The sequence below is a fragment of the Barbus barbus genome (genome assembly GCF_936440315.1).
Source record: "Barbus barbus genome assembly, chromosome: 14".
NCBI classification, from domain to species: Eukaryota; Metazoa; Chordata; class Actinopteri; order Cypriniformes; family Cyprinidae; genus Barbus; species Barbus barbus.
This window is the reverse complement of record NC_136742.1, coordinates 12,310,518-12,337,925: the sequence shown is the minus strand read 5'-3', so window position 1 is coordinate 12,337,925 and position 27,408 is coordinate 12,310,518. Positions and strand designations below refer to the sequence as shown.

The 27,408-nt window shown below is 35.7% G+C and overlaps 3 protein-coding genes across 6 annotated transcripts in view; 2 read left to right on the top strand and 1 right to left on the bottom strand.

The window, feature by feature from the left end:
• Nucleotides 1-270: 270 nt before the first annotated feature.
• LOC306880610 (maternal DNA replication licensing factor mcm3-like) lies at nt 271-6,993 on the bottom strand (the record flags this gene model as incomplete). The annotated part of the gene is made up of 17 exons (XM_079434242.1): nt 271-594; nt 834-909; nt 1,094-1,188; nt 1,268-1,359; nt 1,438-1,578; nt 1,684-1,834; nt 1,939-2,065; nt 3,522-3,696; nt 3,793-4,001; nt 4,233-4,364; nt 4,769-4,922; nt 5,114-5,222; nt 5,297-5,535; nt 6,001-6,131; nt 6,375-6,583; nt 6,703-6,815; nt 6,922-6,993. The coding sequence occupies 17 exons, from the start codon at nt 6,991-6,993 to the stop codon at nt 396-398; spliced, it is 2,424 nt and encodes an 807-aa protein (XP_079290368.1). The 3' UTR covers nt 271-395.
• A 1,501-nt stretch (nt 6,994-8,494) lies between these two features.
• LOC306880608 (MARVEL domain-containing protein 3-like) lies at nt 8,495-13,534 on the top strand. Its single transcript, XM_079434240.1, has 4 exons — nt 8,495-8,847; nt 9,271-9,382; nt 9,475-9,581; nt 11,032-13,534. The coding sequence occupies exons 2-4, from the start codon at nt 9,273-9,275 to the stop codon at nt 11,685-11,687; spliced, it is 873 nt and encodes a 290-aa protein (XP_079290366.1). The 5' UTR covers nt 8,495-8,847; nt 9,271-9,272; the 3' UTR covers nt 11,688-13,534.
• A 161-nt stretch (nt 13,535-13,695) lies between these two features.
• Nucleotides 13,696-27,408, top strand: part of LOC306880603 (tensin-3-like) — a 44,823-nt gene continuing 31,110 nt past the window's right edge. Inside the window, exons 1-13 of one of the 4 annotated variants that reach the window (XM_079434232.1) lie at nt 13,709-13,730; nt 13,824-13,867; nt 18,962-19,140; nt 19,256-19,306; nt 19,912-20,034; nt 20,154-20,218; nt 21,231-21,314; nt 23,110-23,219; nt 23,814-23,874; nt 24,004-24,079; nt 24,178-24,307; nt 25,650-25,727; nt 25,857-25,958. In XM_079434232.1, coding sequence (XP_079290358.1) covers nt 18,991-19,140; nt 19,256-19,306; nt 19,912-20,034; nt 20,154-20,218; nt 21,231-21,314; nt 23,110-23,219; nt 23,814-23,874; nt 24,004-24,079; nt 24,178-24,307; nt 25,650-25,727; nt 25,857-25,958 — 1,030 coding nt within the window. In that variant the 5' untranslated portion in view covers nt 13,709-13,730; nt 13,824-13,867; nt 18,962-18,990. Of the gene's footprint in view, nt 13,868-18,961; nt 19,141-19,255; nt 19,307-19,911; nt 20,035-20,153; nt 20,219-21,230; nt 21,315-23,109; nt 23,220-23,813; nt 23,875-24,003; nt 24,080-24,177; nt 24,308-25,649; nt 25,728-25,856; nt 25,959-27,408 lie in introns of all 4 variants that reach the window. The other 3 variants (XM_079434234.1, XM_079434233.1, XM_079434235.1) reach the window with 3 other exon arrangements.

Here is a 27,408-nt window from a genome sequence, read left to right as displayed (position 1 = left end):
CAGATTAGGTCTTCATTACCAAGCTGGAGCTACTGAATCATAACTTGCCTTTCAAACAAGATATAGCTGATAAAACTACAGTACTATTCTCAAGAAACTACCATTACTAGATTACTAGCACTTCTCATGCTCTTTGCTTTCTTAAGATTAATTGGTTTTTTGTATTCCTCATTAGTAAATGGCTTTGGATAAAAGCTTCTACTAAATGATTAAAATGTAAAAAAAAAAAAAAAAAAAAAAAAAAAAAAAAAGCACTTGATCAAAAGTACTCCATTATTGCTCACAGTTTATTAGTGGTTTGTTATAGTCTGAAACAAAGTGCTATATTATAAATAATTGCAGCGTAATTTACATTCCTGAATTTTCAAGACATGCAGCGGTCCATTGGCACTACTCTAGATGAGAAACACCACATTCTCGGAGACCATGACCTGGTTGTCATCCTGCATGCGCTCCAGCAGAAGGTTAATCTCGTTCTGGTCAAACTCCTCTTCCTGGCCTTTGTTAATGTGAGTTAGAAGATCAGGCACCGCCACAGACTGAGACCGGGTCACCTTAAAGACCTTCAGTAGAGCTGCCTTGAAGACTTTCAATCTAAACATGTCAAGTCAAAAGGGTCACACTGTTAAAAAAAAAATAATCGGTCTCCATATCTAATGTGTGGTTAGATTGTGGAATTGACTCAAAGAAACATGACAGAAAAAAAATTCCAGACCAGTCAATCATTGTAGCATAATATCCAAGCAAGTATTGGAGGAATAACTGCAGGAAAATTCACAGTATTGGCATAGGCCAGAATCTATTATCTGATAATGAATAGGACTCTGTTGTACCGGTCATGACTAATGTCAGCCTTCTTCCTTTGACTGCTTCTCTGAGATGCTGGCCTGCTCTTCTGACTTGGCTGAGCTGTCAACAAGATCACATAAGACAACATCATATTATAATGGCACTTAGTATATTAAAAATATTCAAATTCAAAGTAGAGGGAAACAAAACTACTACACTGGTTAAATTGACTTTAGTACAGCAATGGACAGAACCTGCATCAAGCATAGCTCAATGAGAAATCAAAGTGAGTGAGTTGACCTACTGTTTTCATCTTCTGTGAAATCATAAGGGTCAGAGTCCTCTCCTTCTTGGGTCATTTCCACATCATCAACATCTTTAGAGATGCGAGAACGCTTCCTGTAGACAAAATCAGCTCACACCTGCCACTTCAAAACACTTGATTTAACTGTAGGGTCAACCTCCCTTAAACACTCACCTTAGGTTCCTTTGACTCTCTGTTTCTTGGCTCTGAGAGACATCCATCTCAGAGTCCTCAGGCACCTTCCTCTTCTTATCCTTCTCCAGAATCTACAGAGTCATGCCAAGTTACGTTAGACACAAGACACTGAATAACAGTATCAGTTCTGGATGTGAATGATTGCATGCCTTTTTGAAATAAGCAAACTGCATGAGTTCAAGTGCAGCTTCTGCATCTCCCAGATCGATGGTTTTACTCATGCGGGCCTTGGCGTGAGCTGTAGACAATCGAATCATGGTCTCCAGAGCTCGAGCGGTCACAGGAATCGTCTGTGGGTATGGTTACAGTCAGTCTAAATCAAACCAAGCAATTCAAGAGTAACAATAACATGAAAAATAACCAAGATTTTACACTTTAAAATGGGCTTTACAGACCCTGGCAGAGTCACTGTTGACTTGGTCATGGCTCCGGAGTCTGGAATACTCCTCTGCTATGTAGTCCGATGCCTCCTGTGTCAGGACTGGCTTCACCAGCTTAGCGACATGGATGTACTTCCTGATGAACTCCATGGTAACAACCTTCTCCCTTTAAAATGTTTCAGTAACAGAAGGGTAATCATAGAAACCCACTTGATTATGGTAGACTGGCTTTCTAAAAAAGCAGATTTTTAAATCAAAATGAAGAAACACCTTTTCTTCCTGTGGCCATGCAGGACATTGTCCTTTTTCTCATAGATCTGTAGCTCCTGCTCGGCTGCTTCTGTGATGTTCGGGTCCTCAGTGGCAAACACATCTACTGTACTTCCCAGTGGCATTGCTGTTGATACAGACATGACAGAATGAGAGCAACAGCTGACTAAAGCTTCTGAAGCTGAAAACTGAATCACATGGAAATGGTCTACATCGCCTGAAAGTAGTCCCCAGCTATATCATAGGCTACTGAGCTGGGGACTACTTTCAGGCGCTGCGTAATATCATTGTACACGATGTGACTGCAGAAGAGTCAATCTTTAAATTATCGAAACTCTTTGGTCATTTTTGAGCGAGATGCTAATGGTCTAATCCGATTCAATGATCTATGCTAAGCTAAGCTAAAATTGCTACCGCCAGACCCGAATTTCGGCTGAATAGATTCAAAAATGGTCAAACTCAACTGTTTAACTCTTGGGAGTTGTAAAATGAGCCTATTTCCAAAAAAAGTGGAGTGTTACTTTAAGAACTGCCGGGGATTGCGGTAGTGGGCGGGACTAATGCGCAAACGGCACTCATTGGCTGGCGCTCACCTATTATCCTCCCCGTTTTGATTTCAGCGAATCAGTTCGAGCGAACGCAGACAACCTGATTAATATTCATGACCCCAGCAGCTCAATAATCCTTAGTGCGTTTTATATTGTTCTTATTAGTAAGAGAATTCGTAGTAGTTCTCCCTTTCAGTATTTGTAGTCCCCCCCCCCCCCCTTTTTTTTTATAGAAACACTAAATGACAAACAATATCATAAGCACCACCACCAGACCTAAGTTCAGTCAATATGACATGCATTCATACGTGTTATTTTAATTACTAAAGTTCTATCATTTAATGCCAATTTGTCACATCATATAATGAATGACTGATGCAGTGAATTGAGATTTTAAAAAAATAATTCATTTTCCATTCATACACACATATACATATATATACATATGGTAATTAATTTTAGTCTGGTGAGTAAACAAAAAGAATTACAAGCCAATGGAGATTCTATTGCCAAATAGAGGGTTGATAATATTTACAATCAATTGAATTTTATGGGTGTCTCAAATTGTCCTACAGAAACATTACAAGTGTAGATTAGTGTACAATGTTTTATAATAATAATTTATTCTATTTAGTGACCATTTCATTCATTTAACATTTAAAATTGGGGGCATCCAAGTTATTTGACATATTTGAACATTAAAAAAAACCAGTTACTTTCCCTGCTAATTCGTTTCTTTTATAATGATGTAACTCAGTTACTGTTTGTGAGAAGTAACTAGAAATATAACCAATTACTTGTTTAAAGTAACGTACCCAACACTGCATACTATACAGTGATTCATTACTCGTCTTTGTTGAATACAGAATATAAAAATCTTTAACAAAAAAAAAAAAAACGCAATTAGATTTTTCTACATCTTTCAGCCCTACTTAAAATTCTACTTTGCGTCACAGAAAAGCAGCTTTTGCATTCATCAACCACTAGTCTACTGCACAGACAATTTGTGCTTTGACCAGCAGATGTCAGCCTCACCTGCTCCCTCCTGCTCTCCTGGTGCTCTGTAGCGATGCATACGCAGCACATGCTCGGAGATCTCCCGATCACTGTCTGCATCCATCTGATCCAGAACTATGAACAGCAGATCAAATCGGGAAAGCAAGGAATCCTGGAGCCCGATGTTCTCCATTGGGGTCTTATACTGGTCATACTGGGTGAAGAATGCACTAGGGTTAATAAAAAAAAAAAAAAAAAGCAAGCAAATTATCCCAAAATTTTACCAGTCAAGCCAATAACCAATATTTACCCTTCCATACACTGGGTTGGCAGCAGCTAACACACTGCAGCGAGCGTTAAGCCGTGCCTGAATCCCAGCTTTGGAAATGGTGACCCTACCCTGCTCCATCACCTCATGGATGGCTGTTCGGTCCATGTCAGACATCTTATCAAATTCATCAATGCACACCACACCTCTGTCAGCAAGCACCATGGCTCCTGCCTCCAAACGACGCTCACCTGGATTAGCCAGAGGATACAATATTAACAATTACAAAATAAATAAAAAAACAGAAAAATTTGATAAAATAAATTAATAGGGTTGCATAAGTTGAATACTTGTATGAATATAAAATAATTCCCCTGGGGCATTTCTAGCATAGACACTGAGTGAAATGACTTGTCATAGACTTTTTGCTATAAATGTCTGCATTTTTGGGTGCATTCTTGTCATCACATGCTAAGTGTTACCCGTCTCCTGATCAGTAGTGACTGCAGCTGTCAGACCAACCCCAGATGAGCCTCGTCCAGTGGTGGGAATTGCTCTTGGTGCCGTGAACAAAACATACCGCAGCAACTGAGACTTCGCTACTGAAGGATCACCTGAAATCAGTCAAATGTGCAGTGTTTGTTTCCATGGGTCCAAATATTACTTGTAAAAAGACTACATTTGTAAGAATAAAATTGAAAGTTTAGATTAAATGGATAAAAGTATAAATTAACCACAATACAAGGATTTATATATTCACACACACAAACACAATTATACATAACTATATAGATTAACCTTAAATAGGATTACATTTCTATAAACGGAGATTAAATTTAATGATTAAATGAATCAAGTCTCAACATTTAAGACAGACAGACACTGATATAGGACAAGAAACATGTACATTTATGAACCATAAATAAATAGCTAAAATGGCACCAGAGAACAAGTCCAGACTTTAGATAAATGATATATTATACATTTCTACAAAACCATGACGTGTTTATAACCTCACCTATGAGTAGAATATTTATGTCTCCTCTGATGCGTGTTCCATTCTCCAGGATGGTCTCATTGCCTCCTAACAGCAGACACAGAATAGCCTTCTTTATGTACTCATGGCCATGAATACTGGGAGCCAAAGAACGACTCAGTTGCTCAAAGACGTCCTGAAACATACCAATACTCTTACCTTGCATAGTAAAGATGAAAGATCAGAGCTGCATTTCCTAAAAGCATCATACACCTTAATACCTTGTAAAAACCCTTGGAAGCAGTTTATCATTAGTTTATCAAGAATTGCAGCCAAGTTTAGAATAAAATCACTCATTAAATAAACAAAGATGTTTGCACCTCTTACTTTAGCATGAGCTTTGCAAAACTTCTTTATCTTGGCAACATCATTTGCAGAGAACGTCGGCACAATCTCCTTACTCATAAGCTTCACATTGTTAGCCAACAGGATTGTTCTGCAGAGAATCACAGATTTATCAGAGGACATGACATTCCAGTCCTGATCTCAGGATAGAGTTCAAATACACACCTGAAGGTCCCAGAAGTGAAGCCGCCCTGTTTCGCAGGCAAACAACGGTAGACCCCTACAATCTGCACACGGTCACCTGGTTTCACCCGGTCGACGAGGTCATCATTCGCAATGATGTCAACAGAACGTGGCAGCTGTCCAGCAGGGGCTTTCTCTGGCATCTCCTGAATGGTCAGCGTTTGGTGGTCCTTATAGCAGCACAGCCCAAACTCTGTCTCCAGAGGATTGTTTTCTTCATCCTACACATGCAAAACGTATTTCATGATTCATAACATTCTTAATACTAAATCAGTGGTCAACAAGGTATGGTTATTGGGATTTTTCCAAGTAGAACATTCTCCTGGATCAACATTTCTGTGACAGGAATGTTACAGGACCAGCAAGAGGATGATATAGGAATGTCTTTAACACACAAATATTTTTTTTAAATTTAAATTTTATTAAATAGTTACTCAAATCAAATCATTTACTTTGATCGATAAATACAATTAATAGTTTAATAAATTAAATACATATGTAATTACCTACATTGAAAATGTTAGATTAATAAATAAAAAATTAAATAAATTGTTTAATGAATACATTTGTTACATAAATGTCTAACTAAAATGAAAGTTAAATTGGTAAATACCATTTTATAAAGTAAAAAAAAAAAAAGTAAAATAAAAACATTAAATATATGACCCGTACAAAATATAACTCACTTTAGTTGGATAGATGGCACTGGAAGGAAAAGCATCCAGTGAGGTAAGATCGGTGTATTTTCGTTCCAGGGTTTTCTTGGTGGCTGGACAATAGTGGACACTACGCATAATTTTTGGCCTGACCAAGGAACCTACAGACCATATCAAAATTACAAGTTAGAAATTACAACGCATAATGCATAATGATTAAGGTGGAGTAAATGTGCATATCAACAGCTCAGACCTAAATATATTAATCTAAAAATCAGGGCCTGAAATTCTGAACAAAATTTTATTATTTTTAACTATGTGAAAAGACAAGCCTTAAAAACTTATGAGCAATGATAATTTGTAATAATAAAAATAAATAAATAATAGTAGTAAATCCTCCTCACATTTGGTCACAATGCCTTCCACACACACAAGGTTTCCCAGAAAGCGTGCGCTTAGAGTACGTGGAGAGACATGTTTGTTCCCAAAGCTGCCCTCAAAACCAACATGGAACTCTTCGAACTGCTTAGCGTAAGTGGTGTCTATTGAAGCCACAAGATCCTTTAAGGCTTTTTGGAACGCCACCAACTCAGCAAAAGCATTGTTCAGTAATCTATTGAAAAGAGACCATTAATCAGATGAGTTTCAAGGACAAACTCATAGACTAAGTACTTCATGATACAAGACAATTGTGGGAAGGCTCAAAAAATAAATAAATATAAAAATACTTACTCTTTAGCTCTTTTTTCACTTTTTCTTCTCAGGTCATTAATGTTTACAATAAGACGACACTGGCCATCAGACACCATACTCCTGACCTTTTCATGATAAATGCCTTGGTCTTGCTGTAAATTACAAAAACAAAAATGACATTTAATGCAGAGATTACAAGGGTGTTTACACAAACCAACTGACCTACGTAAAATCAAAGACAAAAAGAAAAGAATTCACATCGTCATCCAGAAAGTCCAGGTACTCTCTCTGAGATTCTCTCAGTTCAAGGTCCTCTAACCCAGCATCCATTTCCACAACACCAATGTCAGCATGTGAAATACTAACTATAAAAATCAAATCAGTTGCAGTTAAGCATTACAAATGAAAGACATAGACATGAATGACAACCAAACGTCTGTCTTTGAAAACCAGGTGGACACATGCCTTCAAATCAATTATGTTAATTAGACTCATTAAGCTATTTGGAGCCTGTGATTATCATTTTAACAGCCATAGGGACCTGCATCCAACTATGTAACTGTTGAAAATAAAGATGAATCTAATATAAATGTCTTCTCTTCCTGGACACAACAACTAAAAGCTATTTATCTAAAGTGAACTGCTTTCTTGAACAAAAAGGAAAGTGAAAGAGAGGAATGTGACCCTTGTAAAATATCAAGTCGCATGCAGTAGGCCTAGTGTATCATTTTTGTAATGAAACAACCCCCACAGTATTCATTTATTATTTTGTGCTGTATTTGACAAAAGAGACATGTGAGACATTTACATGCTGTCATAATATGAACCTATAAATAAAGATGTTACAGTGTCTTCATCTGACAATGACTTATTCAGTGAACTATAGAGTTTATTTCATGCTGCGTTGACAGTGTGACATAGTTGCATAATCCGCATATAAATTACTTAATTTTGTTTTATTATTTGTTTTTATTTAGTTCCGTCAGCCTGGTGTATCGAGTGTATTTCGCGAAGCAGTAGGTTTATTTTATGGCAGCGACTATTTGCACTAAATGTAAACAGCGATAGATGCTATTTACACTAAATAGAAATACAATATTTCTTTTAGCTATAGACACTATTTACACCAAGTGAAAATAGCAGTATTTTTTATCGATGCTATTTACACTAAGTGCAAATAGATTATATTTACACTGTTAAAATAGCAAGATTTTCTGCTATTTATACTACTTATTGCAAATAGTGGCAATTATCTGCACCTCAGTGTTGTAGTACAAAACAGTACGCAATAATAACGTATTGAATTATAGTTTTAAATCAAATTATTAAATGGATGCCACAAGCCCTCCCTTCACCTACCCTATACTTTTATTTTCAACTTTTTGATTATTTCCTTCATTTTTATTGAAAATAAATGCCTTTCTGATGCAATATGAGATTTGAAAAGGGAGAAAAAAAGTTCGGCAAAAGGCGGATTCGAACTCGGTCGATCGCATTAAATAGCTAGCAGCTACACCACACAAACTGATGCTAAACGAGCGTCTTTTTTTTAGTGTTGACTAACTCAATCACATGTTAGTGGGTGGAGTTAGTGTAAATAGCCTTTGACAACAAGGCGGGCTATTTTGCACTTAGTGTAAAGACACAGAGTTTGCAAAACTTCTCTCTCAATACTTTTTAAACTTGTTTCAGTTGACTGTGTTTATAAGAAACAATTTGTGTCAATGACTCGAGTCATTCATATAAAAAGACACCGAGCAATGAAGTACTCAGGGATTCACAGAACAAATCAGTGAATCTTTTTAGTGAACTGATTCAAAAGAGAGTCGCTGGAATGAATCAAACACTATGTTCTCCTCACTGACGTAAGTTTAGAGCCAAAACAGAGCCACTTCTGCTGCGGACACAAGTCATCTCAGACGGCAATCTGTCGTGACCCTTGCTCCCGTTATCACGGATGGGATCGTTTAGTAAAGCGAATAAGCGACCAAATAACGCATGTCGACTGCATTTGGTTGCCGTGTCTGTCACCTGCTTATCACAAGTGCTCAACCCCACCCTTTCTGTAGGTAATGATCGCGAGATTTCACTGACGGTGTTCGGTCAAAATCTCATATCTGCGGAAAAAAAGCGGAGTTTTGATTAGGAAAAACAGAACAAATGTGATCGACGTCTATTAAGCAGGTACGCAGTGTTTGTTCAGTGTGTTTAGAAACATTATCTGATATGTGTTAAGAACAAACGAAAGCTTAATGTTTGGGCTGAAGTCAAATGAAACGAGACAAGTAAAACTTATTTAAGGCGCAGGTTGCTTTGCGTTAATGTGATTGTAGATTGTGATTATGATATAATTGATAGATTTGCTTTTTTCAAATACAAACTTATTTACTGAAAAATGTTTGCTGTATTGTTAATGATGGATAATTATAGAGATTTTACTCTATAAACCCAGAGTCTACGGAAGGTTAATATATTCATAAAATGTATGTACATCATTAATGAAAAGCATTACATCCCATTTTATATTGGGGTCCATGGTTCTGTAAAATTTAAAAACGTATTTCAATAAGCACAGTGTTTACACCAAAGCATATTTCCCTCATTAAGCAATGAGCCAGCCGTCCAGAAACCATCGCCCACAGAGAGACAGAAATGGGGGGCACTACAGTGAGAGGCGAGACCGAGAGCCCCGCAGCCATCGAGACGATCCCAGTGAGAGGTGAGATGACATTCTGCCAGTTCAAATAAACAACAACATGCACATTTAAACCAGATTTTGTTTTTCATCTTTTATGATTGTATCTGACCCAGGACGTCTGGCCAGCTGCCGTACTACCCCAGAGGTTCTCAGAGGCATGTGAGGAGCGCTCCTCGAGAGCACCGGGAGTCAAAGTGCTCTTACATCTGTTCCAGGAGAGGTAGGCATTCACAGACGGACGTAACTATGGGTGGGAGATGAATGTTGTTAGACTGAAACACAAACACTGCTTTATGTATGTTGGAATTTTGTATCCAAACAACGTCGTCAAAATGTCTGAAACCAGTTTCAGGTAATTCTCTGAATTTGGGTGTCAGTACTGGGATCCTGTTTTTTCAAACACACAGGTCTGGTTTCAGTCTAGCTCAAGTCACACCTACTGGCACAACACAATATATTTTACCCCCCTTCCTCCTTGTCTAACCGGTTTAGCTTTTTTAAGCTTGTTGATACCAATCTTTCATTTACAAACCCTGAGAGATATGTAACATTTTTCTCATTCTTGCAACACATGGACCAGGCATAGCATATACAGTGTATTACTGTTTATTTGTATTGCTGTATATATTAAGTCAAATTTTATTTTAATTTATTGAAAGTGTTTTTCACTTGCTGTAATGTTAGCAGGTGACCAGTATGTGCATGCTTGTATAAACAAAAGTTCATAAAATGGTGCATGTACATGAGTTTATTTTTCTTTCACACACTTAAAAACATGCTCAGTTGCACACAATAAAATTGTAATTTAAGGGCACTTACATAGATATATTGGTTGTCTTTTTAGGAGTAAGGGGGTTTTATATAGTGGTTCTCATCCCTTTTGGTTTAAAGTCCCAACATTTTCCAACACAATATTTGAAGGCCCCCATATTTCCTCTTGTATATCTGCTTCTTGTTTTTGAACTGTTTTATTAACAGAATCTGGGGTGTTTGTATATTAAATTAATTAAACAAGATTAATTATGTGATTCTGTGAGGTTTAAGATTCTGATTCTGTATGTATTTTATTAGAGAAAAAAAAATACTTATTGAGGAATAAAAATGTTAATTTTACATTTAAAAACATGCATAAATAAAAGACAATGAAAAATTTGAAGTACTCCTATTTTAAGTCAAATATTTTTGACTTAAAATATTTTTTTTTTCCACAATGCCGGCTCAACATTGTGATGTATATCAGCCATTGGCTTAATACAGAGTAAATAATTAAAATGTTTATTTGATAACTTAGAAAAATTTAACGATGGGCATTCCTCACATGACTGATCATCATATTTGGAAGATATATGGCCGGTTTCACAAACGGGGCTTAGCTTAAACCAGGACCAGGCCTTAGTTAAATTAAGGTATTTAAGCAGCTTTTACAAAAATGCCTTAAAAGAAAAACTTAAGATGTGCATCTTGACACAGAACAATGGCACTGACATATTTTAAGAGATATGTCAGAGCAAGATATTTTCAGTTGAGAAAGCTCAAACATGCATTTTAGTCTGGGACTAGCTTAAGCCTTGTCTGTGAAACCGGGGGTATGGCATTAAAAAGTTAAGAAACCTCTTGTTCTAAACAAGTTTGCAGTTTCTTAGTTGTATGTGTTTCTGTGTTTGTTTCAGGTATTGTGTTAATATGTGCCATCCTGACCAATGTGTTGGTGCTCATCTGCGTGGTGTCCGCTCACATGTCACAGCTGGGCATGTCTGCGATGGGTATGGGTGGAACGAGCTTCATTGATGCCATCATTCCTTTTGAGGGGGTGGAGCTGCAGCAGGTGCGTGAGCTTGACATGCAGTACGGACAGCTGAGAGCACCAGGAGTCTATGGTGGTGTGGCCTTCAGCCTCACCTTTGGTGCACTTTCACTCCTATTCATAGTGTCCAGCAGCAAACCCCCCCACATGCTTCCACGGAAGCTCCTGATTGGACAGTTTGCTTTCCAGATCATTGGTGCGGTGGCTTACGTGGTTGCGGTAGGTTTGTATCTGCACTTCGTGATCTCGGTGAACTCAACCGATGTGTGCGCTCGGCGTGAACGACTGTATGCTCGTAATGGATATACCTGGATGAACTGTAATGTGAATGGGGCGGATGCAGCTGTCGCACTGTTTGGAATTATAACCGCAATTCTGTATGCTGCTGGGACCTTTTTAACGGGACAAACAATCCAGGATGTCAATCGTTACTTTAAGGAGCGTGACCGCTGTGAAGCTGAACGCAGAGAACAACCCAGAGGTCCTCTGAAAACACCTTTTGATCCTAACACTTATGTCTGAGTTGTGCAGGAAAAATATAGACTCTGGAATGGATGTACATAAACTGCTTTTTTTTTACGTAAAAAAAAAAAAAATTATTGTCAAGAACCTGTTTTTAGAATTTTTTATGCATACTTTTTTTTAAGGTTTTCAGGCTTCAGTTCAGTATAGTTTTGATGATGAAGGTTTTCAATTAATAAACATCAAATAATTCCTGTATAATAAATAGAAACTGTGGTATTTAGCCTCATGAATAAAATAAATAAAAAGTGAATGCAAAAATATATTCACTGTTTTAATGAAAAAAGTGTAAGCTGTGACATCAAAACCCAGAATTTTGCCATGGCTTCCCTAATGATGTAGAATTTTTAAAATGGGGTTTTCAGTTCATGAGTAAAATAAGGTCTGTGGTAAACATCATTTGGTGTTCTTGGACCTTTTTCTCTACTACATAAATTACACACACTCACACCTCAAATGTTCTGATGTGGTTACCTATGCAGGGTTTCTCTTGCTCTTAATATTCCCTTCCACAAATTAAGGTCTTAAATTGGCACAGAAAGTCATGGCATTAAATGTTGTATGCATTGCAAAAATTAAACATCTTTGTCAGTATTTCTTGTTCCCAAATCAAATATCTAAACATCCTTAGTAGAAGATAAATTTACTTGAGATGCAAATTAAGATATGTGTTCAAGCTAAGTTAAGACAGATGAAAAGTGTATTTTTTAATAATTAAATTTTTTTGGAGAAATTGAGAAAGTTGTTTTCCCTTTGGATTAAGTAGATTTCTCTGAGCCCATTGGCAGATATTTGCCTTTTTTAATGTACAAATGTTATAAATTCACTTAATTTAGATGAATTTTCCAGAAAACAGGACTTATATCATTTTTGGATTTGGAGTTAATAAATTTTAGACATTTGATTCTAGCAGTTTATTTTGTAAAATTAATTAAAAGTAATGGAAATTGGTTTGGAAATCATGCTGAAAATGTCAAAGTATCATTAATTTATTTTTACCACAGACCTTGTTTTATTCATAAATTGAAATACCCCATTATAAAAACCCTTAGGAAAATCTTAATGGAACCCATGGCCCAATTAGTCTTCAGGTTTTGAAATCACAGAATTTGTCTTAGAATATTTAATCATACTGAAAATTAAGAAGATAAAAACAAATATTTTCATCTACTCACAATTAAACCTGACTTTCTTCTTTGAAACATAAATTTCTATTTTTATTGAATTTTTTTTTTGTCGATAAAATGGTTACTAATGTGATTTGGTTCCCCAAAGTATTTCAAATAATATTTAAAAGTAAGTCAAAACAGCTATGGAATGACATGAGAGTGAGTAAATAATGGCAGATTTATTTATTTATTTTCTATGACTGATTGTCCAGCAGGGGGTAGCAGATACACATGTCCCTCAGTCTGACCTCACATTTACTATGATGTATGACCTTAAATAGCCTTACTGCCGAATGTGACTTTAGCATATACAAATAGTTTGAAAGATTCCTTATGGATACAGCGTTGTTTTGAATTTACTAGCAGGTGCATTAAATAGCACTAACTGGACGTACCTCACATTTGTTTGACAACTAAAAATAACTGTTTTCTTAGCACTAAAAATAAATGTATGCTTCCTCTGTTTGGTGAAGCTTCAGCTGTCACACTTCTTCAGAGCTGTTTTTCAGTTTGTGATTGACAGGCATAATCTCGCAACTCTAGATACAACAGGAATCTCGAAAGCACATGCTGGTAATATTTAACCATTATGACGCAGTTGCAGGCTATGGATGGAAAAAAACGTGCGTGAGCGCACATAGTTTTGTTAATTACTTTGAAAATAAATGGATTACTGATAAGTGTGTGTTTTTTTAATGATAGAGTCCATTCTATATCAGGTCTGGCCTTTCTAATATGCAAAGAAAAAATCCAGACATTACTACATCATATGTCCATTGTGTGACTCAGGGCTTTTTCTTTTGTAATAGGGAGGTGTGTTCCCCTGGTACTGTTTCTTTACTCATGCTTACCACACAACAAGTGCTGACAACGGGTGAACACACGCACATACACCACAACGGCCAAAGTACATGTGAGCTCAGACAAAGCCTTGTGCTACATTTCTTTTCTCTTTTCGTGTTCGCAGGCGTTCAGAAGACTATTGAGAGGAGATTTCAGCCGGACAGAAGGGTGAGTTCTTTCAGCTGTTTCTATATTGTTCGGTGAAGACAGTACTCAGGATGAGCCACCGGTACGTAATTTGTGTTTTTGTTTTTTATGGATCTAGTTGGAGGTTGAAGGATAATGACAGGTTAAGGATTAAACATACTGTAGATAAGTGAGCAGACACACATACACTGACACATGAAGCACATGGGGTAGGTGTGCAATGCTGAAAGTGAAGGTGGGTGAATCTGATCTGGTGTGAAATAGGGTGAGCACATCCATTGTGTTTAACCGCACCTCTCTATGAAGTATTAGGTTATATTTATTTTGCAATAAATGGACAATAAAGCTTTGCTTGAAGTGGAGAATTGGTAGGTTCGGAAGCAGGTATTTATACTGAGACATAAGTAGAAACGAGAAGCAAAGTCCTCTCTGTCTCTTTATGTGTTGTCAATAGGTGTGTCCACTTAATTTCAGGTCAGATCACAAAAGAAACAGTCTGATTGGTCTAATATTGAGTCTTACTTCAGTTTAATGGCTCTGTTTTGCCTTTCCACTATCACATGGCAAGGGTCAGACAATGTCACTTAAGAGCCCCATAGGCTGTCATGTGTTTCTGTATTGGAAGCTGTGTGGTCTTGCATGTGTTTGTGGGTCAGAAATTAAGTAGGGGACCGAGGCAAAAAAGGAACTGTGATTTGATTGAAATTTGTAATGCATTATTTTTGACTCTGGTTACATGTATTGTAATTTGCACAGTAGTATTATTATGAACTGTTTTTAAATTCTGAGAGGAAAAGACATACTGAATAAAAAGAATAGAGGAAGTATCCTTGGTGTGAAAGAGAATATGTCAGAGCAAAAGCAGATTTATATCTTGTGACTCTGAGTCCTCGATGAAGGAACTGTTGCTGCTTTATCAGGCTGTGGTTTTAGTTTCCTTTATGCATGGATTTTTAAATGTGGCTATTGGCTAATAATGTTTGGTTTCTTTATGAGATCTTGTTTGTGTTCTTTCTGATTACCTGAAATTACTTTGGAAAGTACTAAGCAAAGTAGTGTAAAGTATATTTTTATTTATTTTTTTCTACTTTTCAAATGTCCGTTATACTCTCCCGGGGTTTGGGGTCAACATTTTTTAAGGAAAAAAAACTTTTTTCAGTAAGGATGCATTAAATTAATTAAAAAGAGACAGATGTTCAGAAAAATAAGGACATTTATTTTGTTAGACGTCATTTTATTTCTTTTAATAAAAGAATACTGAAAATATGTATCATTGTTTCCACAAAAATATTAAGTAGCACAACTGTTTTCAACACTGACAATAATAAGAAATGTTTCTTGAGCATTAAATCAGCATATTAGAATAATGTTATTATGTGACACTGAAGACTGAAGTAATGATGCTGGAAATTCAGCTTTGCCATCACAGAAATAAATTGTATTTTAAAAATATATTTAAATAGAAAACAGATATTTTAAATTGCAATAAAATTTCTCAGTTTTACTTAATATTTTTAATGTGAATTCTACCTTTTTGAGCATAATTCACTTTTTAATGGTAGTTTATAGATTGTATTGTTTTACCCTTTAAACTTCATCATACAACTATCATAAATATTAGCAGTAACATTAAAAAAATAAATATGAACTAGTAATAACTACAGGTACATTTAAAAAAAAAAATAAGAATATCATGAAAAAGTTTTTTTTGTAACTTATTTCAAAAAGTGAAACTTTCATATATTTTAGATTCATTGCATGTAAAGTAAAACACTTCAAAAGTTTTTTTGTTTTAATTTTGATGATTAGAGCTTACAGCTCATGAAAGTCAAAAATCAGTATCTCAAAATATTAGAATATTGACATTTGAGTTTAAATTAATGACCATCCCTACAGTATAAATTCTGGGTATCTCTTGTTCTTTGAAACCACAATAATGGGGAAGACTGCTGACTTGGCAATGGTCCAGAAGACAATCATTGACACCCTCCACAAAGAGGGTAAGTCACAGAAGGTCATTACTGAAAGGTGTGGCTGTTCACAGAGTGCTGTATCAAAGTTGACCGGAAGGAAGAATTTGGGTAGGAAAAGGTGCACAAGCAACAGGGATGACTGCAAGCTTGAGAATAATGTCAAGCAAAGCTGATTCAAACACTTGGGAGAGCTTCACAAGGAGTGGACTGAAGCTGGAGTCAGTGCATCAAGAGTCACCACGCTCAGACGTCTTCAGGAAAAGGGCTACCAAGCCACTTCTGAACCAGAGACAACGTCAGAAGCGTCTTACCTGGGCTGTGGAGAAAAAGAACTGGACTGTTGCTCAGTGGTCCAAAGTCCTCTTTTCAGATGAAAGTAAATTTTGCATTTCATTTACATTTATGCATTTAGCAGACGCTTTTATCCAAAGCGACTTACATTGCATTCAAGTTATAGTTTTTACATTTGATCAGCTCATTTTATCAGCTCTTTTATCAGCATTTCATTTGGAAATCAAGGTCCCAGAGTCTGGAGGAAGAGTGGAGAGGCACAAAATCCATGTTGCTTGAAGTCCAGTGTGAAGTTTCCACAGTCAGTGATGATTTGGGCTGCCATGTCATCTGCTGGTGTTGGTCCACTATGTTTTCTGAAGTCCACAGTCATCTACCAGGAAATTTTAGAGCACTTCATGCTTCCTTCTGCTGACAAGCTTTATGGAGATGCTGATTTCATTTTCCAGCAGGACTTGGCACCTGCCAACACTGCCAAAGGTACCAAAAGCTGGTTCAATGACCATGGTGTTACTGTGCTTGATTGGCCAGCAAACTCACCTGACCTGAACCCCATAGAGAATCTATGAGGTATTGTCAAGAGGAAGATGAGACACACCAGACCCAACAATTCAGATGACCTGAAGGCCGCTATCAAAGCAACCTGGGCTTCCATTACACCTGAGCAATGCCACAGGCTGATTGCCTCCATGCCACGGCGCATTGATGCAGTAATTCATGAAAACGGAGGCCCAACCAAGTATTGAGTACATAGAAATGAACATAGGGGAGAGCGGGGCACAAAGTAACGCGGGGTTAGTTGTAACACACGTTTTTTAAATATTTCCGCACATGCTAGCATATCCAAATTTACCGTATTTACTAGTTACCATATCAACATTATATAGAGAAAAAAAAGTGCGCCAAAATTCAAAAGTCTTTTGAAGATATCGCTGAACATTTATTTTACCATAGTAAAATTATATTTATGGCTTAAGTAAATTTTTCATCTCAGTTTTTATTACTAATTTAAAATGAGAGAAATCTGCTGTTATTTTAATCTCCAATCTGTTATTTATCAGTTTAGATAGTTTTTTTTAATGCTTTGATAACTAGCAGAAGACACTAACCGGTTTTAAATTAAAGTTGTGCAGATGGGGTAAGTTGTAACACAGCGTTACAATCTGCCCTGCCGTGCTATTCTATGACATTAGCTATGTTATTCACACTATTTACTTTAATACATTTTAATGAGAAACAATGAGAAACAGGTGAACAAAGACTGACAATCATTGTTTAATGTTCAGAAAATATTATTTCAAGATATGGAAAGCATTTTGGCTCGGTTATATGGGCCGTCCCAGGCATGGTTGCAATATGTTCATTGTCAAACTGAAAAATCAGATTACTTTTAATTATTAAAAAACGCCATTATTTTATTTAAAATAAATAATCATTTTATTTTATTGACAAAATATTTTAGTTTGTCTTGTATATTTTTTTCATGAGATCAGATAACATTTTAGGATGTCATATGGTCATGTTACAACGTGCCCCTCAGCTGTTACAATGTACTCCACCTACGGGGCATGTTGTCACATTTCACTTCCAATTTTTGAGGGTAAATAAAGAAAAACATATACACTGTATTTATGAAACAAAGCGACATATTTGTACTAGACAAGTGTGAAATTACTGTGGATAAAAAAGTTATACTCTGAACACGAAGTGGATTCACACAATTTGAGAAAGTCAAAAAGTGTTACTTTGTGCCCCGCTCTCCCCTACTTTTCAGAAGCCTGACATTTCTGTTTAAAATATCCTTTTTTATTGATCTTATGTAATATTCAAATTTTCTGAGACACTGAATTTCGGGTTTTCATTATCTGTAAGCCATAATCATCAAAATTTCAAGAAATAAAGGCTTGAAATATTTCACTCTATGTGTAATGAATCTATATAATATATGGGTTTCCCTTTCTGAAATGAGTGACAAAAAATATTGACCTTTTTCATGATATTCAATTTTTTTTAGATGTACCTGTAAGTTTGATATTTATTTTATGAACATGATTTACATATTTGTGTTGTTGTGGCATGCTGGAGATTGAATATGAGACTTACCTCTTTGAGAGGGCTTTTAGTGTATGAGCCAACAGGAGTTTATTATTTCAAATTATTATTTGTTTGTCTTGATTTGACAATTTTATGTATTTTGATTCCTTCTATATTGTTTAGCACAATGGTCAACTATTGTTGTTTTATTGTGCTTTATAAATAAAAGAAATGAAAAGAAATTAAATGACTTGGGGCCTGTTTCATAAAACAAGTTTACCAAGTAAGCCAGGCTTATTTCAGTTAGTCTGACTTATTTTGAACCAGATCAACTGACAATACGTCAGACTAACTGAAATAAATCTGCCTTATTGTTTTATGAAACAAGCCTTTGATGTGTGAAGAAAAATCAAGTTAACTATAATTTAGCTTTTTTAGCTCGTCATTTCCAGTCAAGCTGTAATTTTGTCAAATTATGCAGAAAAAAAGTTGACCTCTTAACAAAGGAGATGACCATTTTATTACAGACGTTATGAAAATATAATTTCCACTATCAGCATTTCCACTACAGAACACTACTACACACACGGCTTTCATAAAATGACTGACGATTTCTCTTGTAATGTGTTTGCTCACTGCATGCATGTGCAGTGTTACTATAATAATTTACATGCATTAAAACTAGTGAGTGTGAAATGTGTGTATTAAGAGTGTATTCAAGACTAATACATTTGATATAAATGATGTGTTAGAGAACCTACAGATTATTACATTACTGTACATTACTGAACTGAAGCCAGTCTCATCCTCTCTGCAGATCTCCTCCCATGAGGGAACACTATCGTGATGGCGGAGGGATCTGAATTTAACCTGGACTACATTACGGAGCGTATTATTGGCATCACCTTCCACCAGTCCTGCACAGAGCAGACGTACCAGCACAACTTGCGCAGCGTCACGCAGATGCTGCAGTCCAAATATGTGGATCGATACATGGTGAGCAGACAAGAAAAACAAACAAATCAGCTGTAATTGTGTGTGTTTGTTGACTGATAGTAGACTGTTGCTATTGGAGTCACATGGAACAAAACCTTCATTTTCCTGCATGCAGGTCATTAAATTATCCAAACACAGTGATGATCTCAGCTGGATGAATCACAGGGTAAAGTTAAACTGTGTGTCATGTTAAAGATGTGTAATGCTATGCATCCTTCCACTCAAAAGTTTGGGGTTGGTAAGATTTTTAATGTTTTTGAAATAAGTCACTTATGTTCACCAGTTCTGCATTCATTTGATCCAAAATAATAATAAAAAATTGCAATAATGAGAAGTATTATTATATAAATATTATTATAATATTGAATATTATAGTATTTTAAAATAATGTTAAATATTATTATTATTATTTAAATAATTATAATATATTTTATAATGTAATTTATTCCAGTGATGGAAAAGCTGATGATTTGCTGCCCAAGAAACATTTCTTATTATGAATCTTGAAAACTACTTAATATTATTTTGTGGCAATCATGGTAAAAAAAAAAAAATCAGGATTCTTTCACGAATATAGGTTTAAAAGAACAGCATTGATTTGAAATAGAATTATTTTGTACAATTATAAATGTCTTTACTGACACGTTTGACACTGACACATTTAATGCAACCTTGCTGAATAAAATGATTAATTTCTTAAAAAAAAAAAAAACTGACCACAAACTTTTGAAGGTATATGTTTAACTGTTACCTCACATTTCTGACTGTTAGGTGGTGGATTTGGGATGGCCGGAACAACAAGCTCCATCGCTCCATCTGCTGTGTTCAGTGTGTAAAAACATGGACAACTGGCTCAGGGCACACTCTGAAAACGTGCTGCTGCTACACTGCAAAGTGAGATTTAAAGATATTTGCTGTTCATTCTCAGGTTTAAAGTCTATTATTTGTCTGGGACTTTGACTCGTCCTGTAGGAATGTCACGGTTGGTTAACTTCTTCCTGTGTCTTTCATAGGGCAGCAAAGACAGAGTGGGTGTGGTAATATCTTCTTACATCCAGCTATCTAATGTTTCCACCAGGTACTTCTCAACAATTCATATGCATTGTTAACAAGTCAAAAAAATATTTTAAAAGACAATTGCCATTTTGGTACTATTTACTCACCATCATGCCATTCTAAACCTGTGTGAGCTTCTGTGTGATTACAATAAATGGTCACTGGCGCTTTCTTCTAAATAGACCATAAAAACAGTCCTTTTGATTATGCACTATATTTAAAGTCTTCAGAATTCACATGTTAGCTATATGCGAAGAACAGATTCAAATTCAAGTCATGAATTTTTTAAAAATGTAATCATAAGCAGTGGTGCTTACAGGGGTGGTGATGGCGCAGTGGATAAGACACATGCCTTTGGTGTGAGAGACCCGGGTTTGAATCCACTGTGAGACACCAATGTGTCCCTGAGCAAGACACTTAACCCCTAGTTGCTCCAGAGGCGTGCGACCTCTGACATATATAGCAATTGTAAGTCGCTTTGGATAAAAGTGTCAGCTAAATGTAAATGTAAATAAGCAATGTCCAGTTTTTGAACAAATCCTTTTTGATTTGAATCTTTTCAGTCAATTGTTTGAACTAGTTCACAAATCTAGTCTGAATGATTTGTTCAGTGATCCAGTTGCAGAGTTTCTTAAGTTAAACACTCACTGGAGGGTGATATTATAAGAGCAATTGTCGTAATTACTCATTTGGAGGAAAGAAAGTCATGCATTTGGAACAACATGAACTGTTCCTTTAAGATCTTTAAAGGGATTTTTCACTCAAAAATGAGCATTTTTTCATGATTTGCTCACCCTCATGTTGTTCCAAACCTGCAAGTTTCTGCTGTAACATGATAATGTCTGATATTAATCTTAATAGCTTAATCTGGCATAATTTCAAAAATCTGTATTTAAATATAAAAAACATTGTGAATTGATAGTGCGGATGTGATGGCTGCATGTTGTTGCATGTACTGTGTGTTAAATGATTGCATAATTGACCAAACAAAAATATTTGTTTATTCTTTAATTTGTGTCCTGTCTGTCTTTCAGTGAGGAACATGCATTAGATCTGTACTCCATGAAGAAGTTCTGCAGTGATAAAATGGTTAACCTTATGACTCCATCTCAGAAAAGGCAAGGCTCATTTGTTTATGCATTAACTTTCTTTTTCCCCTTCTTCCTGTTGCTTTTCACCTTGAAGCATACTGAGTTGTTGGTGCTGTCATTGCTGTCGGTCACTCAGTAGTCTGTCATGAGTGAAGGTTACACACAGGGACACACACATGAGAGGAAATCCCCCTATGCAATCTGGACATCCTGATATTATTCCCACTTCCTTTTTCTATGAAATATCTTCATTTTACACTTTGGTATTTTCTTTTTTACATCATACTGAAAGACACCGCCTGTCACCCCTCATGCACGTGCAAACTGAGCAAGAGTTTTATTTTTTCCCCTGATGTTTAGTGCACTATCATTTTCCTTCCCTTATGTTCTTCCTTCTCTATTTACTTTAGAAACACTTTTTGGAAGATGAGTTATTGTAAAGCTTTGAAAATGGCAATATAAATATTTTTCTCTGACCTGTTGCTGGAACAACATAAAGAAGCTGTTTTTGGCAACACTATAAAGAAGCTATTTATTCTCTTTGATAGTGAGGTGCACCCAGAATAGCACTAAATCAATGGAGAAATGTCAAAGAATGTGATTTTTTTTTTCTCCAGCTTTTAGAATCAGTAACTCTTTTCTTTGGGAGCTTGTTTTCACAACAGACTTTGTTTTTGTCCTCGCAGTTCTAAGTTTACAGTATATCATGCAAATTTTAGATTAAAGATTAAAGTCAGAATTGCGAGATGTTAACTTTGTCAAAATTGACCCTTCGCAAAGACCCGCCCCCTTAGTTACTATTGTTACGTCCGACATGCCATGGCACCACACGAAGATCGATGTTTTTGCATGATGTTCACACACAGTGAAAAATGCATCGCGGAGCAAAGAGGAAACTGACATCATGCCAGCAGGCAAGACAGAGCAGGTTACATTTGGTATTAAACAAAGTAGCAGCCTTCAAATTTGGTCATTTTTTTAAGAAATTCAAACAATAAATGCCATTTTGACAGATTACTGTTGCGCCTTAGTTCAAGCGGCACATGAACCGATCATCTCTTCCTCTTTACTAATTGTAGCACAAAATAAACATGAATGAACATCAGAAGGTACCTTGTTTCAACCGCAGAAAGATGTCAGTATACACAATTTTTCAAGTTCAAGTCCACCAACGTTAATCTATTCTCCTGTCTGGTTGGTTTGTCGGACAAAATGGCTGAATCTGCTTTATGATTGGTCAGATTGCCATTGCAATTCAAACTCCCGGCGAAGGGTCAGTTGCTTGTTAACTTACAATTCTGAGAAAAAAATCTGAATTATATGATAAAAAGTCAGACTTACCTTTTTTTCTTCCATGGGGGAAACAAAAAACAGAATTGCGAAATGTAAACTTGGGGATAAAAACTAGAAAGTATATAAAAAGTCAGGATTGCAAGAAAAAAGTAAGACTTTATACCGCAATTCTGACTTTTTCCTCATAATGCTGAGTTTATATTTCACAGTTCTGAGAATTTTGAGAAAACAAGACAGAATTTTGGAATAAAAATTTGGAATTGCATTTTTTATTTATTTATTTTTAATCTTGTGGTGGAAACGGGCTTCCATACTTTTCACACCTTTGGCTATGAAAATATTTATGCATTCTTTCTTCCTCCTAAATCCTTTTGTGTTAAAATGCTGATAACTGCCAAATAAAACCATGTTGATGCATCGTTATGCTTTTTTGTGATTGACATCATCTGAAGTTGGGCTGGTGTTATGAGGCTTGATTTATTTTTTCTTGTGTCAGTATGAGTGACTGAGGTGTTTGTGGCTGTTTTAGGTATGTGCAGGTGTTTGGCAGACTCCTTACCCATCAGATCCGCATGAACTCTTCCCCACTCTTCATCCATGGCATTAATATCCATCCCATTCCTGACTTCCACCCTACAGGTGATGAAAACACCCATATGTCCTACATCAGTCTTATAACTTTTAAGTGAAATAGTGTTTTTAGTTTCCAAATAATTTTAGAGTTTATCTTTCCATTTATTATCTCAATTATTTATCTTGTACATTAATAGAGAACAGATCGTTCTCAGAATCGCTCAGTTCTTCAATAAAGTTATGCCACGTTACTCTCATTTCTTTCTTCTGTGGAACACAAATGAAGGTATTTTGAGGATTGTTGGTAATCAAACTGTTTTGGTGATCATTGACTTCCAAAAGTTGTATATGTAAATTGTATAGCATTAACCAAATTTATAAATTCTGAAAAAAGTATTTCTGTATCAAATTCTTTCAAAGCCGTTTTATCTAAGCTATGACCTCCGTTAAATTTACAGTTCTCAATTTACAATATGCCATCTGTATTTAGTTGAATTATTTTCTACTATTATTTCTACAGACTTCTTTTCAACTTCTGCAAGTTGAAAAGAAACATCTGGGACAAAGTTGATACTTAATGAAACTTTACTGAGATCTCTATTATGTGAACTATAAAAAAGGTAATACAATTTTCCACTGGGTTTTTTGTTTTGTTTTCAGTGTGTCAGCTGTTTATCAGAGTGTATCAAGACACACAGACAGTTTACACATCAGGAGTGCAGTAAGTCACCAGATATTATATGAATATAATAGAAAAGTGCTTTTGTAAAATGCTGGACATATTATGTGTATCATGTTTATCCATGCAATTATAATATGTGCATATTTAGTGCTTGTTTATAACTCTCAGTCAGGTTGCCATAGGTCAGACAGACAGAGTGTGTTTTGTTCTGGAACCCCCACAGATGCTCAAAGGTGATTTCATGGTGAGAGGTCCCTCTGTCTCTAACACACACACACACACACTGCACTAATCTTACAAAAACTGCACACTGTATCATCTTCATTTCTTCTTTCTCTGCAGATTGCGTGTTATCATAAAAATGATTCCACGAGGACCCACGAGACAGTGTTTGGTGTGCAGTTCCACACCGGCATTCTGTGTGGAGACCAACTTTCTTTGCAGAAAGAAGACCTTGATCATGCAAACAAAGGTACACAAAGTGGTTTTGGTCAAATCTTTGCACTCAGTGCCCCAAAGGATTTTGAAGATAAGAATCTATGAAGGTATTTCGATTTGCAAAATAACAAACCAAATCATGTTTATTTTGTATCTTGCACAAACTCTTTTATCTTTTCAGATAAATCAATAGATATATTGTTCGAAATGTTGGCTTAAAGTATTTGAACCGTAAATCTGGTTGACGAATGGTATTGGAAAAAGTTCATAGTTAATGTGATGAACTATGCCTGTGATTTATTCTGCTAGGACACTGGTGTGAACCTGAGAAACTGATTTGATTTAAATATGGAGCAAATGGACCAGGGTTATTATAGTTCATTGAAACTAAAACTAAAAACATTAAAAAACAAATAAAAAAAAAGTCTTTACTTGGAGGAAGGAAAAAAAACAACTTTAACTGAAATAAAACAAAATTTAAACCTGTTTAACTTCAGCTAGTTGCCAAGGTGGTGTTACTCATTTTCAAAAATAAAGACATATTTATTCATAATGAATATGAATAATAAAACCAAAAATTACAAAAACATAGCAAATACTGAAACTTTTAACTAAATAAAAAAAAAACAAAGTATAAAAATTAATAAAAAATATTAATAAAAATAGTAATAGTTTCTCAGTGATACTAAAATAACCCTGAAATGGAATGAATATGATCAGACGTTTTTAACTGTAAATATTTATATAACTCCCCATGTTATATTTTATATAGTTAACTAATGGGGAAAATACAAAGCATCTGTGAAAATCCTGGAATGATGGCAGATATATATGAACAATTTTGTATCCATACTAATGTTTTTGTTTTATTGTAGAAATAATACCTGTCTTTGTCGTTATATGTTTTCCTTTTATAATGGAAAGAAACTGACTTTATACAGCCACTAAAAAGCAGTTTTTGATATTTAGTATGTAATGTGAAATTCATTTTTTGTGGGCCAACATTCTTCATTATTTTTAGTACAGGTTTGTTTTGTTTGTGTGTTCGTGACTGAGCATGTGAGCAAGTGCTGATTGTTTTTGGTAAATAATGACAGACAAGACGCACGGTGACCCAAGCAGATCTGAGAAAGAGACAGACAACTTAACTCTTTACACAAACACTTCATTCTGCTCCTTACGCAATGGGAAGCCTTACTCAAGTGTAATTTTGGATGGACAGAAGAGAAAACCGTCACATTGCTGTGAAGAATGTGCTTACAAGTCACGCTGTCATTGAACTTCTGTGTGTTGATGTTCCCACATTGCTGTGCAGCGTAGTTTTTTCCATGCCTTTCATCCCTTTCAGTCATCATTTGCTCTTGTCTCCATTCAAGATCCAAGATTCCCAGACAACGGTGTGGTGGAGCTGCTCTTTTCAGAAATTGCCAACAGAGACATATCCTTTGCTTCAGGTATCCTCACATTTCTCTGGAAAGAAAGGTGTTTTATGGATCTTTGTGAATGTGGATTATTCAATATGGCTGGTTCAGGTAGAACTTAATTTAGTAATAAATTAACACTCTGTGTTTCTCCATTTCAAGATTGTGGCCACTGGAGGAACAGCTCAGCAGTTGTCACTGAAAATGACCCTCTGGATTCACTACAGGCTCAATGGGACTTCACTGAAAATCTTACAGCAGCAGGTAGCACTGGATTTCTCAAGCTTTTCGTAATGTCTCGAATACTGGTCTTGAATAGAACTAGAATATAAATGTTTTTTTTGGAAGAAATACATTTTTATTCAGCAAGGGCATATTAAATCATTCAAAAGCGATAGTAAAGGCATTTATAATGTAACAGGATATTTATATTTCAAGCAATCCTGCTCATTTTAAACTTTTTATTCATTAAAAAACCCTGAAAAAATGTGTAACAGTTTCCTTTAACAGTGACACTAATAAGAAATGTTTCTTGAGCACCAAATCAGCATATTAGATATCAAATTACGTTTGAAAATATATATAAAAAAGACAGTTCTATTTAATTGTAATAAAATTCCATAATAATACTGCATATTTGATCAAATAAATATAGCCTTAAAATACTTATTTCAAAAACATTAAAGACTCTTACTGATCACAAACTTTTGAATGATATTGTAATTCAGCAAAAAAAATATTGAAATATTGAATAGGCTCGTTATGGTCTAGTAATTGTCAAGTTATGGTCTGCGACAGGAAACACGCTTTACCTTTAATACTGTTATTAAGTCTGGGAACTGTTTGCTGAGGTTAATTGGAACATATGAGACCGCGCGGGACTGTTCAGAATAAATGGAAAACTTAACCTCCTATAATAATAGTCAAGTTCTTGTATTTGACCCTAATCTAATCTAGTTTGGCCTTAGGCCTCCAGACCATAATGAGCTCCAAACCAAGCCTGCCAGTTACCATAGTATCGCACAGTACTCAGCGCTGCTGCCCTGGCTGTTTTCCTTGAAGGTTTGTAATTACTGTAAATGTTTAGGTTGCTGCACTAAATAAACTGTAAGACAGAGCTGTTCAAACTACATGATGTTTTGTCGAGGAGAGCGAGTCAGGATATAAAAGGAGAGCGATGGAGCTCAGACATAACAGACCCAAATGACTTATTTGTTATTCAAAGCCAGACTAACGAGTGGACTAACATTTAGTGGCAGTTTGAGTTGTCTTCTAGGCAAGGAGAAGTAAGACAGAGGTGAAACAGATGTGCTGAATGGTGATGGCAACCATAATAGTATTTTAGTATTTGGATTGTTTGTAATGTATCCATTTTCCAGTCTAATAAGGTTATATGTAAAGCAATCTTCATTGAGATTTAATTTTGCCTTTTGAAAAGTAACGTTTAACAGTAACAGGGTTGACCGCTGTACAATTCAGTTTGATTTTACAAGTCTTGTGCCCAATATTTTGAAACTACAGTGTGCTTTCAATGATGATATCTTTACAAATATCCACTTTTCAGTCATCAGATATTTACTATCTTAAATCAAGGTAGCAGAGTTGACATTTTAAGATTGTATTTAAAAAAAAATCATTGTCTTAATGTCTTGCAAAGATGATTTTATTGACAGCTTAATTTTATGCCATTATAACAATGTTTTGGTTATTTTGG